At 35.3% G+C, this 13,261-nt stretch overlaps 1 protein-coding gene across 8 annotated transcripts in view; it reads right to left on the bottom strand.

Moving 5' to 3' along the window:
* Window positions 1–13,261, bottom strand: part of RPS6KA3 (ribosomal protein S6 kinase A3) — a 112,694-nt gene that overhangs the window by 55,933 nt on the left and 43,500 nt on the right. The window contains exon 1 of one of the 8 annotated variants that reach the window (XM_019019361.3): window positions 8,486–8,638. The exons of 6 other annotated variants lie outside the window; for them this stretch is intronic. In XM_019019361.3, the coding sequence (XP_018874906.1) occupies window positions 8,486–8,524 (39 nt within the window). In that variant the 5' untranslated portion in view covers window positions 8,525–8,638. Of the gene's footprint in view, window positions 1–8,485; window positions 8,639–13,261 lie in introns of those variants that run through there. One more of the 8 variants, XM_019019362.3, reaches the window with a different exon arrangement.

Consider the following 13,261-nt stretch of genomic DNA (forward strand, 5'->3'; position numbering starts at 1 on the left):
CAACAAAACAAAACCTGACAAAATTAAAAACATAAGCCTGTCAAATAAAGACTAGCATTTCTATTTTGTTGACTATAATGTTATTTTTTTCTAGGTGCATAAGTACTGTTAGTAGAATCTCAATATGTTATGTAAACATAACTAATCCATTGTTTTTGTTATTATCATATCCCATACAAACATTTGCATTCAATTAACATTTTCTGAGATGTCCTTAGAATGCTGGCAATATAAGGAATTACAAAGATTTCTCAAAAGGACATACCAGAATACCCTAACATGGTAGCTTTTGAAAATGAGTAGTAAAAGGAAAAAAGCTCCCAGAAGAGGAGAAAAAGGAATCCAGGCCCACTACTTTATTTTGAAGACAGAGGCTGTAATTTGTAGGTTATCCTACTACTTAGGCAGTTCAATCATATTGGACTCTCCTGGGACTTCGGAAACAATAATCAAATCATTTCCTAACATCAGTTTAGCTCTTTATTTCACAATTTCCCATGCATTATCTCCTTTAATTCTCACAACGATCCTGTGCAGTAGATATTAGCGTAGAACCAAGCATTAGCTGACTCTTAAAACGCTACCTCTTTCCTCTAAATAAGACCAAGGTACAAGGGTTTCAGACACCCTTTTCTCCAAATGAGACCAAGGGCTTCAGAGTGATAGCTGTTAGTAGCCATTAGTACAACAGGGAAGGCAGGAAGCAAATTACCAAATTTAAAAAAAAAAAAAAACCTTTCAAAGAACAAAGTATATGTGGGATTAAGATTTAGATAGAAATCCAGCAAATACTATTATTGAGCACCTACTACATATCAACCCTGTGTTAGGTGTTTTTTCATGTTTTATATTCATGCTTCACAACAAATCTCTGACCACATATTTAATGTTAGAGAGGACTGATACAACATAAACGAATTACCTTAGAACAAGCATAAACATTTCAGAGTTTTCTATGTACTCTCCCATTTACCACTAGAAATTTGACACACACTCTAAAAACAAACTGGTTTGAATATTCTATAGTCTGAAATTTAAAGAGATTAATTGAAGGCTTAAGATCACAAGCCAGTAAGTGGTAGACTTAGGGCTCAATTCTAGGTCTCCTGACTTTGAAAACAAGGCCCTTACCATTACACCACACTGAGATCAATGACAGGAAACCTATAGGCTTATGACCCTGCTACTTTTTGGTAGCACATCCTTAGCAGGAAAAAAAACAAAAAAAAAAAAACCAAAACAACAAACAAAACAAAACAAAACAAAACCTACATACACAATATTTGTATGCTTAAAATTATATACACGTAAAGAAGTTCTCTTCTTTTCTTTTTCTATACCCCAAAGTGCTGTCACATCACACTCTGAAGACTAACCAAGTTAATGGGCTGGATTCCAGCATGTGTCAGTTAGCCTCGTATTAAAAAACAAAAAAAACCAAACCAAAACAACAACAACAACAACAAAACAAAAAAACTATCTGTTCAAGAGCCTAATTGGAATCTAGCAGCCATTTATGCCTTTAAATCAGGAGGTCATGAAGAACTCTATTTTGTAATGTTATATATTTTTTACATTTTTCTTTTTTAGGTAAGTGGGATGTGATTTATCAGGTTACAGTATTTTTTCACCTTACATTTCATAGCAAATCCTACAAAAACTGATGGTCACAAATAAAGATGCAACACAAGCAGGGAAGAATAATCACTGAATTATAAACACATTCCATTTTGTAGCAGGCACACAGGATCAACCCTTACCCTTAAATAGTGTGAGCTACAATCAGGCCATGAATTTCAAAATAAACAACAATTACTACTCTCATCTTTGATGACTACCCTTCCTTTCATCTCATGTCAAATAAGTTACTAAAAAATGCAGAGTCTGGCTGGACACGGTGGCTCATGCCTGTAATCCCAGCACTTTGGGAGGCTGAGGTGGGTGGATCACTTGAGGTCAGGAGTTCGAGACTAGCCTGGCCAACAGGGTGAAATGCTGTCTGTAGTAAAAATACAAAAATTAGCTGGGCGTGGTGGTGGGTGCCTGTAATCCCAGCTACTTGGGAGGTTGAGGCAGGAGAATCACTTGAACCCAGGAGGCAGAGGTTGCAGTGAGCCAAGATCATGTCACTGCACTCCAGCCTCCTGGGTGATGAGAGCAAGACACCATCTCAAAACAACAACAACAAAAAGTAGAGTCTAGCCTGGGCAATATAGTGAGACTTTGTCTCTACCAAAAAAATTTACAAAATTAGCCAAGTGTGGTGGTTGGTGCGAGCCTGTAGTCCCAGCTACTCAGGAAGCTGAGATGTGAGGATCGCTTGAGCCCAGGAGGTCGAGGCTACAGTGAGCCATGATCATGCCACTGTACTCCAGCCTGGGCAACAGAGCAAGACCCTGTCTCAAAAGAAAAAAAAAAGTAGTGTCTCCCTTTGGTCCCTTCAGTATAACAACCACATACCGAAATACTTACTATGTATCAAGCACAGTGTTGAGAACACTTTTCATTCTTTCTTTTTCTATTTCCAGTGGTATCATCAAGGTATAAGCCTTCATTACCTTTCAGCTAGAAAACTGAAACTAGATTGGTTACTCATAATATCCCTTTCTGCCTGCATCCACTCCAATTCATCTTTTTGACAAATTCATTTTCTGAAATTATACAGCTCCAGTCATATGACCAGGCTGTTCAAAAACTCCAAGTTTTCTCAAATTAAATGCACTGCTTCACCTTGGCATTCGAGGTCCTCTACAATATGGCCTCAACCTACTTTTGTGATATTATCTCCTAACATTCTCTTACACATAGCCTTTTGTCAACCCAGGTTACTTCTTATTCCCTAAACTTTTTGTTTTTAAAATCAAAGTAATACATGCACATTGGTAATAAACAGTGGCAGAATAGCTTATGGTGAAAAGCAAGTCTCTTCTCACCCTCACGCCTAGACTTGAAAAAAAATTAGTTCTGCATCTACTTTGATAATTTCTTAATTTATTAACCTTAAGACAATGTCTACTGACTTAAGAAAGGTGAGGGACTTACTTACACTATGCCCCTTCACTTCATCATCTTCCTCTCTATTGTTTGGTAATTATATTACCTTTACATACACTTCTTATCTTTTCTCTGCTTTGGACAGAATCCTAACTCTTCCCTTTGCAAAAGGAGGCTAATAGTGCCCATATATTCTTCCTCTTAAACTTCTTCCCATTTGCTGCTAGCTGTATGTAATTTTATTAATATTAAAGCTATGAATTTTAAGAAAATTAACATTTCCTGAGTTAATGGGCGCAGCACACCAACATGGCACATGTATACATATGTAACAAACCTGCACATTGTGCACATGTACCCTAAAACTTAAAGTATAATAATAATAGAATAAAATAAAATAAAGAAAAGAAAAAGAAAATTAACATTTCCTCCTGCAACCACAACCAAATCCTTCATGCTGTCTCTACAGCCTGATTCTAAAGTTGAAAGCCTATAGACAACAGCATCCACATTATCATGACAATATATGGTTCAAATGAAGGCTAGGTAATATATTAAATTTCCTTTTATATGGGCCCATAACAACGACTCCCAGGCCAATCTGAGGGGACTTAAAAAAAAAAAACTTCATTAAATGTTTAAATTCATGATAAATTTTACTTTGATTCCCATTTGGATCATGAATTTATCATGCACTTTTCTATTTTTTCCTATTTTTAACAGCCTTCCACCATTCTTGGGGAAAGGGAAAAGTAATTTGACCACTATTCTTAATGTTTTCTTAGCCCTTAGCAATATTTTCCTTTCTTCTGAGAGCTCCTTTCTATCCTGGAGACCTCTCTTACCCTCCTATCGGGATTGGTGGTTCTGTAGGCCCGCTGCACAGCTATCATCTTGGGATAGCTCTTCAGTGATTTTCTGGTTGAATTCACTGTTTTCAGTTTTCTATGTCTCTTTCTTAGATTACCCCCTTGTAACTTCCAAAGAAAGGTGATGTGGAAGAAAACTTTCTGAACCTCACACATCTGTAAATGTTGTTATTTTGTCTTCCCATTTGTATAGTTTGGCTTAGTACCAAATTCCAGAAGAAAAATAATCTTGCCTCAGAACTTTGACACCATAGATCCATTGCCTTCTAGCATCCAGTTCTGCTGATGAGATGGGTGATGCTAGTCTAGTCACACTTTTTGGTAGGTCTGGTTTTTCTTTCTGGAAGCTTTAAAGATTTTCTCTATCCTTGTGTTTCTGAAATTCCCCAATAGTGAGATAAATAGGGTCTTCTTTCCTTCAGAATGCCAGATGCTTGGTGAACCTTTATAATCTAAAGACCTGAATTCTTTAACTTTGTGGGAAATTCTAACATATCTTTGATAATTTCCTTCCACCCATTTTTCAGGGCTTCTCTTTTTGTGATTCTTCTACTAGTTGAATATTGTACGTCTGAAATGGAATCCTTTATGTCATTTTTTTCTCCTATTTTCTGTTTCCACATTTTTTTCTTTTTTTTTTTTTTAGACAGGGTCTCACTCTGTCACCCATGCTGGAGTGCAATGGTGCGATCTCAGCTCACTGCAGCCTCAACCTCCTGGGCTCCAGTGATCCTCCCACCTCAGCCTCCCCAGTAGCTGGAACTACAGGCATGTGCCACAACACCTGGCTAATTTTTTGATATGTTTGTAGAGACAGGGTCTCAACATGTTGGCCGGGCTGGTATGAAACTCCTGAGCTCAAGCAATCCGCCTGCCTTGGCCTCCCAAAGTGCTGGGATTACGGGAATGAGCCATCATGTCCAGCACTGTCTCTACTTTCTAAGAGACTTTCTTGACTTTATCTTCCCACTTTCATACTAAATTTTTTATCCTGGCAAATCTTAAAGTAAATTTTCAAGTGTTCCTTTTCTTAGTGTGTGTGTGTGTGTGTATGTGTGTTTTAAAAAGCATCTTCCTCCACTCCCTACTCTCTTCCCCCCAAAACAGATGCAATCATTTCAAACCTCTTTAGGGATACAAACAGGGATTTATAAAATATTTTTCTAAATCAGGACTCAGAGAGTACGGAAAATACTCTTGAGGGTAGAGAGAAAAGATCAATTCCTGTGGCAAGTTTGACATTGGCTCAAGTTTCAAAAACCTGCCACTGTTTTATCCTGAACACGCTTTTCTGTTCCTTCTAAGTTTAAATTTCATAAGACTTAAATTTTTACTAATCACACCAGCAAACTATTTTCTATCTACTTTATATATATGCAAAATTACAGTAGTATAATAGGCAAAATATCCTGGGTTGAGATCTCAATGCCCAGATTGTACTTAATGTCACCAGGTCATGGGACCATGACTATTTTAGAAATGAATCTAAGGTTCAACCAGGACATAATACTAATGCTTGGGCAATCTTGGACAACAGGTAGGAAAGCAACAATGTACTTTTCTAGCTCATACTTGGAATCTAATGAGATGGATGCAGAAAGGAATATCAGATTTCCAAGGGCAGTGATAAGCCAAGAACAGACTGACATGTGCATGTGACAAACATATCTTATGTCACTAAAGCACCTGTTACTGAAATAAATCTGTCACATGAAAACATAAAATTATAGTTTGACTTGACATTTTGTAAAACTGTATTTTTGCCTATAAGTACATGGTAAAGCAGCTATATTAATAGTTTTATGAAAAAATACTATGTTAACAAACTGGAACATAGATATAAATTATATACATTCTAATTATTCTGTGAGGCTCACATATTTTTACATTCTCTGGCACAACTGTTTTTTAAATGATAAATGGATATCTGTCCATTCATTACCACAAAAAACTTACTTTGTGCATTTAAGTACAGTAATAATAAATTCCATGCTATTATTTTTACAAAGACTGTTGATTTGATAAGCAAAAGTCTGACTGTGGGCAAAATTTTGAGGATGGCAGCAGATCTACATCACGTCCTCTTTCATTCTTCCTACATTTCCACCCCTTTCAGACATTTGCCACCTCCCTCAGCCTATGTGTTCAATACCCTTAAGCTACGTACGGGAATTCACTAATTCATTCATCCATCCATTTAAACATTTATTTTTGAGTACCTGATACATGCTAGGTACTCTTCTAGGCGCTGGGATATACAATAAGTCAAATGGACCAAAAACTTTGCCGTTTTGACAACAGACCAAATAATAATAATAGGTAAATAAAGGTTAAATACATGATAAATACTATGAAGAAAAGATATTGAGTTGAGTAAAGAGATGAGAATAGCAGATATGGAAAGGGGGGGATTGTAATTTTCAATAAAGAAGTCAGGGCAGGCTTTATTAAGAAGATGCTATTTGAGAAAGACCTGAGGGAGGTGAGAAAGTCAAGCACCTGGGGGAAAAGCATTCCTGGGAGAGGGACAAGCCAGTACAAAGGCCACAGCGGGAGCACACCTGGACACTAGAGTTTAAATCAGAGAGTATGAAAGAGAGGTAGAGAAGAATGAGGTCAAGAGAGAACTAAAATTCAGGTGGCTCTCCTGCTTTTGCTTTTTCCTGAATGCCTGGTCCCAGTGAAAATGTTTCTGATCTATGACATACTCTGTTAGGACCATTCCTTTTTGTTGGAAGGCCATTCAAATTATGGGCCAGGTATTGTACTAGGTGTTAGAGATACTAAGACTATTTACCTGGATCTCAAAGATTTATTATTAGATAAATATCTGTTGAGATATGACCCCTGATGGATAAAACAAAGTCAGTTCAGTTGAAACATATACTTTTAGAAATTCTGTAAAGAGTGTCATTTTGGACATCATGGAAAAATGAAGAGAAAATTTACGGGCAGGTGGATCTTTTGGTGTCCCTCAGTCACACAAAAAGCCACCCAGTTTATTTCCCAGGACCAACAAAACGTCTTTAGGTTTATACCTCAATGGTCTTTAAGGTCCACTCTTTAGTGGGGAAAAAATAATCTAACGTTTCCTTTTCAAGTTGTGAGAGAAAAATATCATTTTGATCTTAAAATGTAAAAAGGATTAAAGAAAAGAAACTGAAATTAATGTTGTCTATTTGAATTATCGAAAACCTAATATTGTAACATGCTAACTAAGAAAACAAACTGAGAGACATTAACTGATTTCAAAGAATGATTCAACATTTGGCATTATGCCCTGCCTTGTATACATAATTTCCTTTTTCCTCCCCTCCCCTGAGTCAGGAAGTGTGTTCTTGAGGCATTTGTATTTTCTAAATTGTTTTGAATGCCAGAAAATATTATTGAAGCTTGAAGTAAAATATTTAAATGTTCCTTGGTAAAAGTCAATAAGTACTTTCTAACTATGGATGTGTAACCATTTTTTGTTGTACCATAAAAAAGACCTTACAAATGAAAAATGCATACTTTATTTGCCCCTTAAATGTCATTCTAAATTAAACTATCACCCTTTATATAGATACCTATAGTTCTATAACATGTAGTTTTATTTTAAAAAGATATGTTAACCTCTTTGTAGATGATCAAGACACATAAAAATTATTTTGCTGTGACACAAAATTAGGCTGGTTATTCAAGCCATGGTGTGAAACTACGTATTAATATATTCTAGATTACAATCTGACTGAATTCAATTTACTTCATTTGCTGATGGAATGATAAATAAGCTCAACATTTTTCATTTAACCAAATTCTTTAAGAGAGCTTTAAGCTCTTATAAGTCAGCTCTTTTTATCTATGTTTGAGAAAACAGCAAGCTGGTTTTCCAGATTAACATTTCTAATCACCGCCACAAAGAGCAGAGTTTTCTCCCAATCTGGAATCCCGATCAGCAAATTTAATTCTCTTTAAAAAGCTGCTGGATAGCACAATTCTCATGGCAAAATATCAAGTTGATTTTGGCAGGATTGTAGATTAAATATATTGCAAATTAACATCCACTAAGCCCATTTTAACAGAATAATTCTTTGAAAATTGTTCCTACTCTAAGTCAGATAAAATTACTTGCTTAAAGTTACTTAAATATGGAGTTGCTTAAAAACTTCCAAGTTTTTACAGGAACCAATTTCCACCAAAATGTGATTTTAAGTTATTGACTGCTTAAAATAACATACTCTCCTACCCACTAAAGTTGTTTTCATTATAGTAATCTCATAAATATTAGCAATTTTGCAATTCTGTTTATGCCTGGTTTAATTTTGAGAGTTACAGTCATTTGTCTTACTATACAAAATTACAAACACTAGCAAGATAAAAATTACTCTAGCACTAAAAAAAAAACAAAAACAAAAAAACAACGTAAAAGTCAGTTGACAAAATATACAGAGTTGAAATGTATAATACACATAAGTAGCTTTTAGTAAACAGAGCTATTACCCTTTAAAAGTTCTATCAAAACTGGTTTTGAATTTTGAAAAGCTGCTTTAAAAAACATATAAAACGAAATAACTAATTACTATAATTATAGTTAGCTCCAACTAAAACATTTTATTCTATAAAAGAAGCTGAACAGAGCTTACCTGTATAGAGCGAACACGAAAAGACAAAAATTTAAACATGGCTACGAAACCATGATGGTGATAAAAGAATTTCTGACGGTAAAACTTAGAAAGGGAAGGCCAAGCCCCTGCAAAGTTTTCTCCTACCAGCTGTTCCGGCAATTAGAAAATTTCCTGTCAGGCGGGTCCTGAAAATGCTAGAAAAAGAGGCCGGACAATTTTCCTGCGGTAAAAGAAAGAAGAAACCTGCCGGCAGGGGCACTAATGTAGCTGGATAGGTAGGGAGGCCAGAATAGGAAACCAAAACAGATTTGCTGATAGCCAAATCCTGTTGAAATGTTCTTTTCTCCTAGTTCCCAGCAATCCGGACAATTTTCACAACCAGTGAAACAAACGTTATTATTTTAGAATCCTGAGAAATGCCAGAATTTCTTAACTATATGACCCTTTAAAACAACTGAAACTAGTTGCCACTACTAAAAGTTGCTAAACTGATGCACAAGTGGAATTTGACCCTTTGCAGTGTGTTTATACACACACTCAAGCCGTGGTCTCAAGATAATTTTAAGGTTATACACAGGCATGTCATGGGTGTTCCCTGCCAATGAGGAAGAGTTTCATAACTATAGGTAGAAAATGAAGACCACAGGCAAGAAACTTTTAAAATTGTGATGTAAGGACAAATGCTACCTGTCTTAAATGAAAGTAAATTACTTTTGAATTTATGTTAGTCATAAGCATTAATTATCAACCAGGTTAAAGACTTAAAGGCCCATAGTTAAAAACTCACATTCCTAGTTGATAAAATATAAGTTAAAAAAAAAGAAGTCCAATCCTTGGGTTATTAGCAAAATGGAACACTTAAGAAGCCATGTTGGAAAAGAAGGAGGGGTCAAGCTACCATATAATCCCTTACTCCATTTCATTTCATCCTCTAATACGTTACAGAAGTTTTTCTAAGGTATTTTTACTTTGGAAAATGACAAGTATGCCAATATTCAGAACATAATCGCTGTAATAGTGGCATTTAAAACAACCAAAGGACAACAGCTTCAAGAGTTGTGGGATAAGGCTCTGCTTAATGAACACTTAATCTATGTGGAACCAACAAAAACCTCAAGTGTTAATCTGCACAGCCTGTAAGAATTTAATAAAAGCATGGAATTTTCAAAATCTAAAGACACTCTAGAAAATACCAAGAATAATCAGCTCACTTTCTGGATGAAGAAACTGTGGTCAAGGTAGGCCCATATTTGGTGATAGAGCTATCTATAATGGGAGTTCAGTTTAGTACCCATTTATTGAGCAAACATTAGAGAGACCATTTTGTGCTACAGATTCTACATGAAAAGCCAGGGCTCTTCCTCCTCTATCAAATTTTTATGAAAATGTTCTATAAATGACCTAATGGAAGTTGAAGAGTAACTAAAAAAAAAACCTTGCTCAATTTAAAAAATTATCTTATACAATCAAATACATTAGCAGCAACAGGGACCCAAATAAATATCTAAGATAGAACTTTGAATTTCGCCCGGAAAACTGTGCACTCCTCTTGTTTAAAAACGCATGCTTCAGTTTTTCAGCAAGGCAGACACTTAGGAACTCTCCCATCTCCCAAAAGGAATTACTTAAGACTCCTTACAATGGAGCTCCAAAAGGGCAGCAAGGCTAGGACAACCGCCTAACACAGAATGGCAGTCTGAACATGAGGTGGCTCTTGAGACTAGGTCAGGAAAAAGCATCATCTTTACTGCACAACTCATGAAGTAGGATATCCCTGTTAAGTAGCAGTCATTGACTTTATTCAAGTAATATTTTTAAACATGAGCAACCAAATACCCTTTTTTAAACTTAAAGGATTAGTGAAAATTGGCTTTAATTACTACCAGTGCTCAGGTTAATAATTCACATTTTGCGTGTGTTACGGTTTTTACTAATTAGCACTAAAATGAAGCAATATTTCAGACACCAAAATCTGAAATAAGTCTCCAAGTTGAAATGATACCTTAATTAAAACAGTGTGGTACTGCTGTAAAACACAAATAGAGTGACAGAAAAGAATGTGGCACTATACATCAGAGGGAGATGTTAGGATATATGGCTACCTGTTTGGAGAATGCAGACACCATAAGGGAAAGTATTAATACAGATTTGATTATAAAATTTTAAAAGGTCTTTACATCAAAAGGCACCAAAGTTAAAAGACTAGCTCATGTGATTGGAATTCCTTATAATCGCATTACAACTCATCAATGAGCAATTGCTTTATTCAGGTGTTATCGATCTCCTAACCAGAATGTGAGCTCTTGAAGTCCTTTGGTACATCTCTTATGGTATTTATTACTGTTTAAGCACATCCCATTGCCAGATTAATCTTGAGATTAATACCAAATATCACACATAAGACCTCAAATAAATGGCCGCCTTAATAAATATATGCTGAAATCTGAAATGGATGCTACTTGTGTGGTTGTGCACATGAAACTAGATACTGTTCTTTTTTTCCATCTCTAAAATTTCTTAAAATTTATCTCACTACAGTTTTGTTTTAAACATTTTATTGATTTAATCATTTACCTTATTATTTAAAAAGTAACTACTATTATAAAAATAATGGATGCCCATTATAGAAAACTTAGATAATAAACAAAAAGGGAAAAAATTTTTAAAAATCACTATTTTGGTGATTTTCTTTCCAGTCTTTTCTATGCACATATATGGACCATACTACACATAGTATCACTTTTTCTGTAAAGGGACAGATAGTAAATATTTTCAGCTTTGCAGGACATACGGTTTCTGTCAACTCTGCCAGTGCAGTGAGAAAATGAATGGGTAAGGCTGCGTTCCAATAAAACATCTTTTACAGAAACAGGTGACAGGCCCATGAGTGCAGTTTGCTGACCCCTGTTCTCTAATCTTCAATGCATTATTAATAACTGTTGAAAATTCTATTATACAAATCTCCTATTGTTGGGTCTTTGCTCTACACGATGGTCTGTCCCATCCTTTGTACACATTCACATTTAGAAATAATTTCTAGAAGTAGAACTGTACATTCAAGAGTATGCAGCATTAAGGTTTTTGATCCTAACTTAATTTGGCACGTTGTCCTCCAGGAAGAACCTGAATAATAAGGAAGGAACCACATCAAGACCTTGGGCAGGGATAAACTACAGCCAGGCCTGGCCAGCCTAAGGGCCAAATCTGCCCATGTCCATCTCTGTTTAAATATTATCTTCAACTGTGTTTGCCCACAATGGCTACCGCTGAGTTGAGTATTTGCAAGAGAGATCATGGCCTACAAAGTCTAAGATATTTATTTACTATCTGGCCCGTTATAGACAAAGTTTGCTGACTCATGGGGTAGAGTCCTCAAACAGAATGAACAGCAAATGCCAAAGCACAGAGATAGGAATTAGCTTAATGAATTCAAGACACAAAGGAAAGGCCACAGTGGCTAAAATGCAATGAACATCAAGGAAAGAGGAAGGAAATGAAGAGGTAGCTTAGGGCCATATTAAGTGAGGCCTTAGACCCAAGAAATTTGGGTGTGGATTTTATTTCAAGTGTAATGGGAAACTAATCTTGCTCATTTTAGGCAATGACATTATTACCTATCTCAAAAACCTATGAGTCCTTTTTGGTCTTTCCTTTCTTATCTAATTTCCTTCCTTTCATATTTAACCCCTCAATAAATTCTACTAATTTTATCTCAAAAATAAACCTAAAATCTGTCTATTTCTATTTCCTCTGCCATTCCCAGTACAAACTATCATCTATTGCCATAAAACTGGTTTCTCTGCTTCTAAATTTTCCCTGTGCAATCCTTTATCTTCATAGCAGCCAGAATAATCTTTTTTTTGGTCAGAAATTTTTATTTATTTAAAGAAATAACATTGGTTATTGACTAGACATATATAATTATGGTTTAGGGTATGAGATATAGTGTCCAATGCGGTATCATTAGTTTAATAACAGCAGCCAGAATAATCTTAAAACAGAAATCAGACTAATTTATGCCCCTACCTCAAATTCTTCAATGGCTTCCCATCACAGAACAAACTCCAAACTTCCCATCGTCTACAGAGCTTAAAGTAAGCAGTAATAAATGCTATCTTGATCCTGACTTGGAGATATACTCACTAATTCATTCAGACATAATGTGAATATTTGGTTTTAGATATATAATGTTAAAGTCTATTTCCTCTTTACTAAAAGAGGAATGAGTGCTAAGTTTTGTGTAATGTCTTTTTATCTATTAATATTGTCACTTAATTTTTCTTCCTTTGATCTACTGATAACTTAGACAAATAAATTTCTTAATATTGACCTATGCTTGTATTTCTGGGAAAAATCCATTGTTTTAGTATAATTCTATACTTAATTTGTAAATATTTTATTTAGGATTTTTGCATTTATATTCATAAATTAAACTGGCACATGGTTTCCTTTTCTATGCTAACTCATTTTCAGGACTATGCTAATTCTATAAAACAAACTAGAAGGCAAGGCAGATTTTTTCCTATGTTTTGGGACAACTTAAAGACCACAGAGTGATCTATTTCTTGAAAGTTTAGAAGATTTTTCTCTTAAGAAATCACTGAACTTGGCATTATAATGGTGGACGGAAAGTGTGGTAGTGCTAATTTTTTAAGATTTCAACTTCTCCCAAGGCTATTGGTATACTGTTTCTCTCTCCCTTCCCAAATTTAGAATTTCCTAAAAAAGCATACATTTCACCAACTTTCATATTGGTATACTGTTACACTTAGTATTCTATTAAGTTTTTGAAAT

Source organism: Gorilla gorilla, chromosome X (genome assembly GCF_029281585.2).
Source record: "Gorilla gorilla gorilla isolate KB3781 chromosome X, NHGRI_mGorGor1-v2.1_pri, whole genome shotgun sequence".
NCBI classification, from domain to species: Eukaryota; Metazoa; Chordata; class Mammalia; order Primates; family Hominidae; genus Gorilla; species Gorilla gorilla.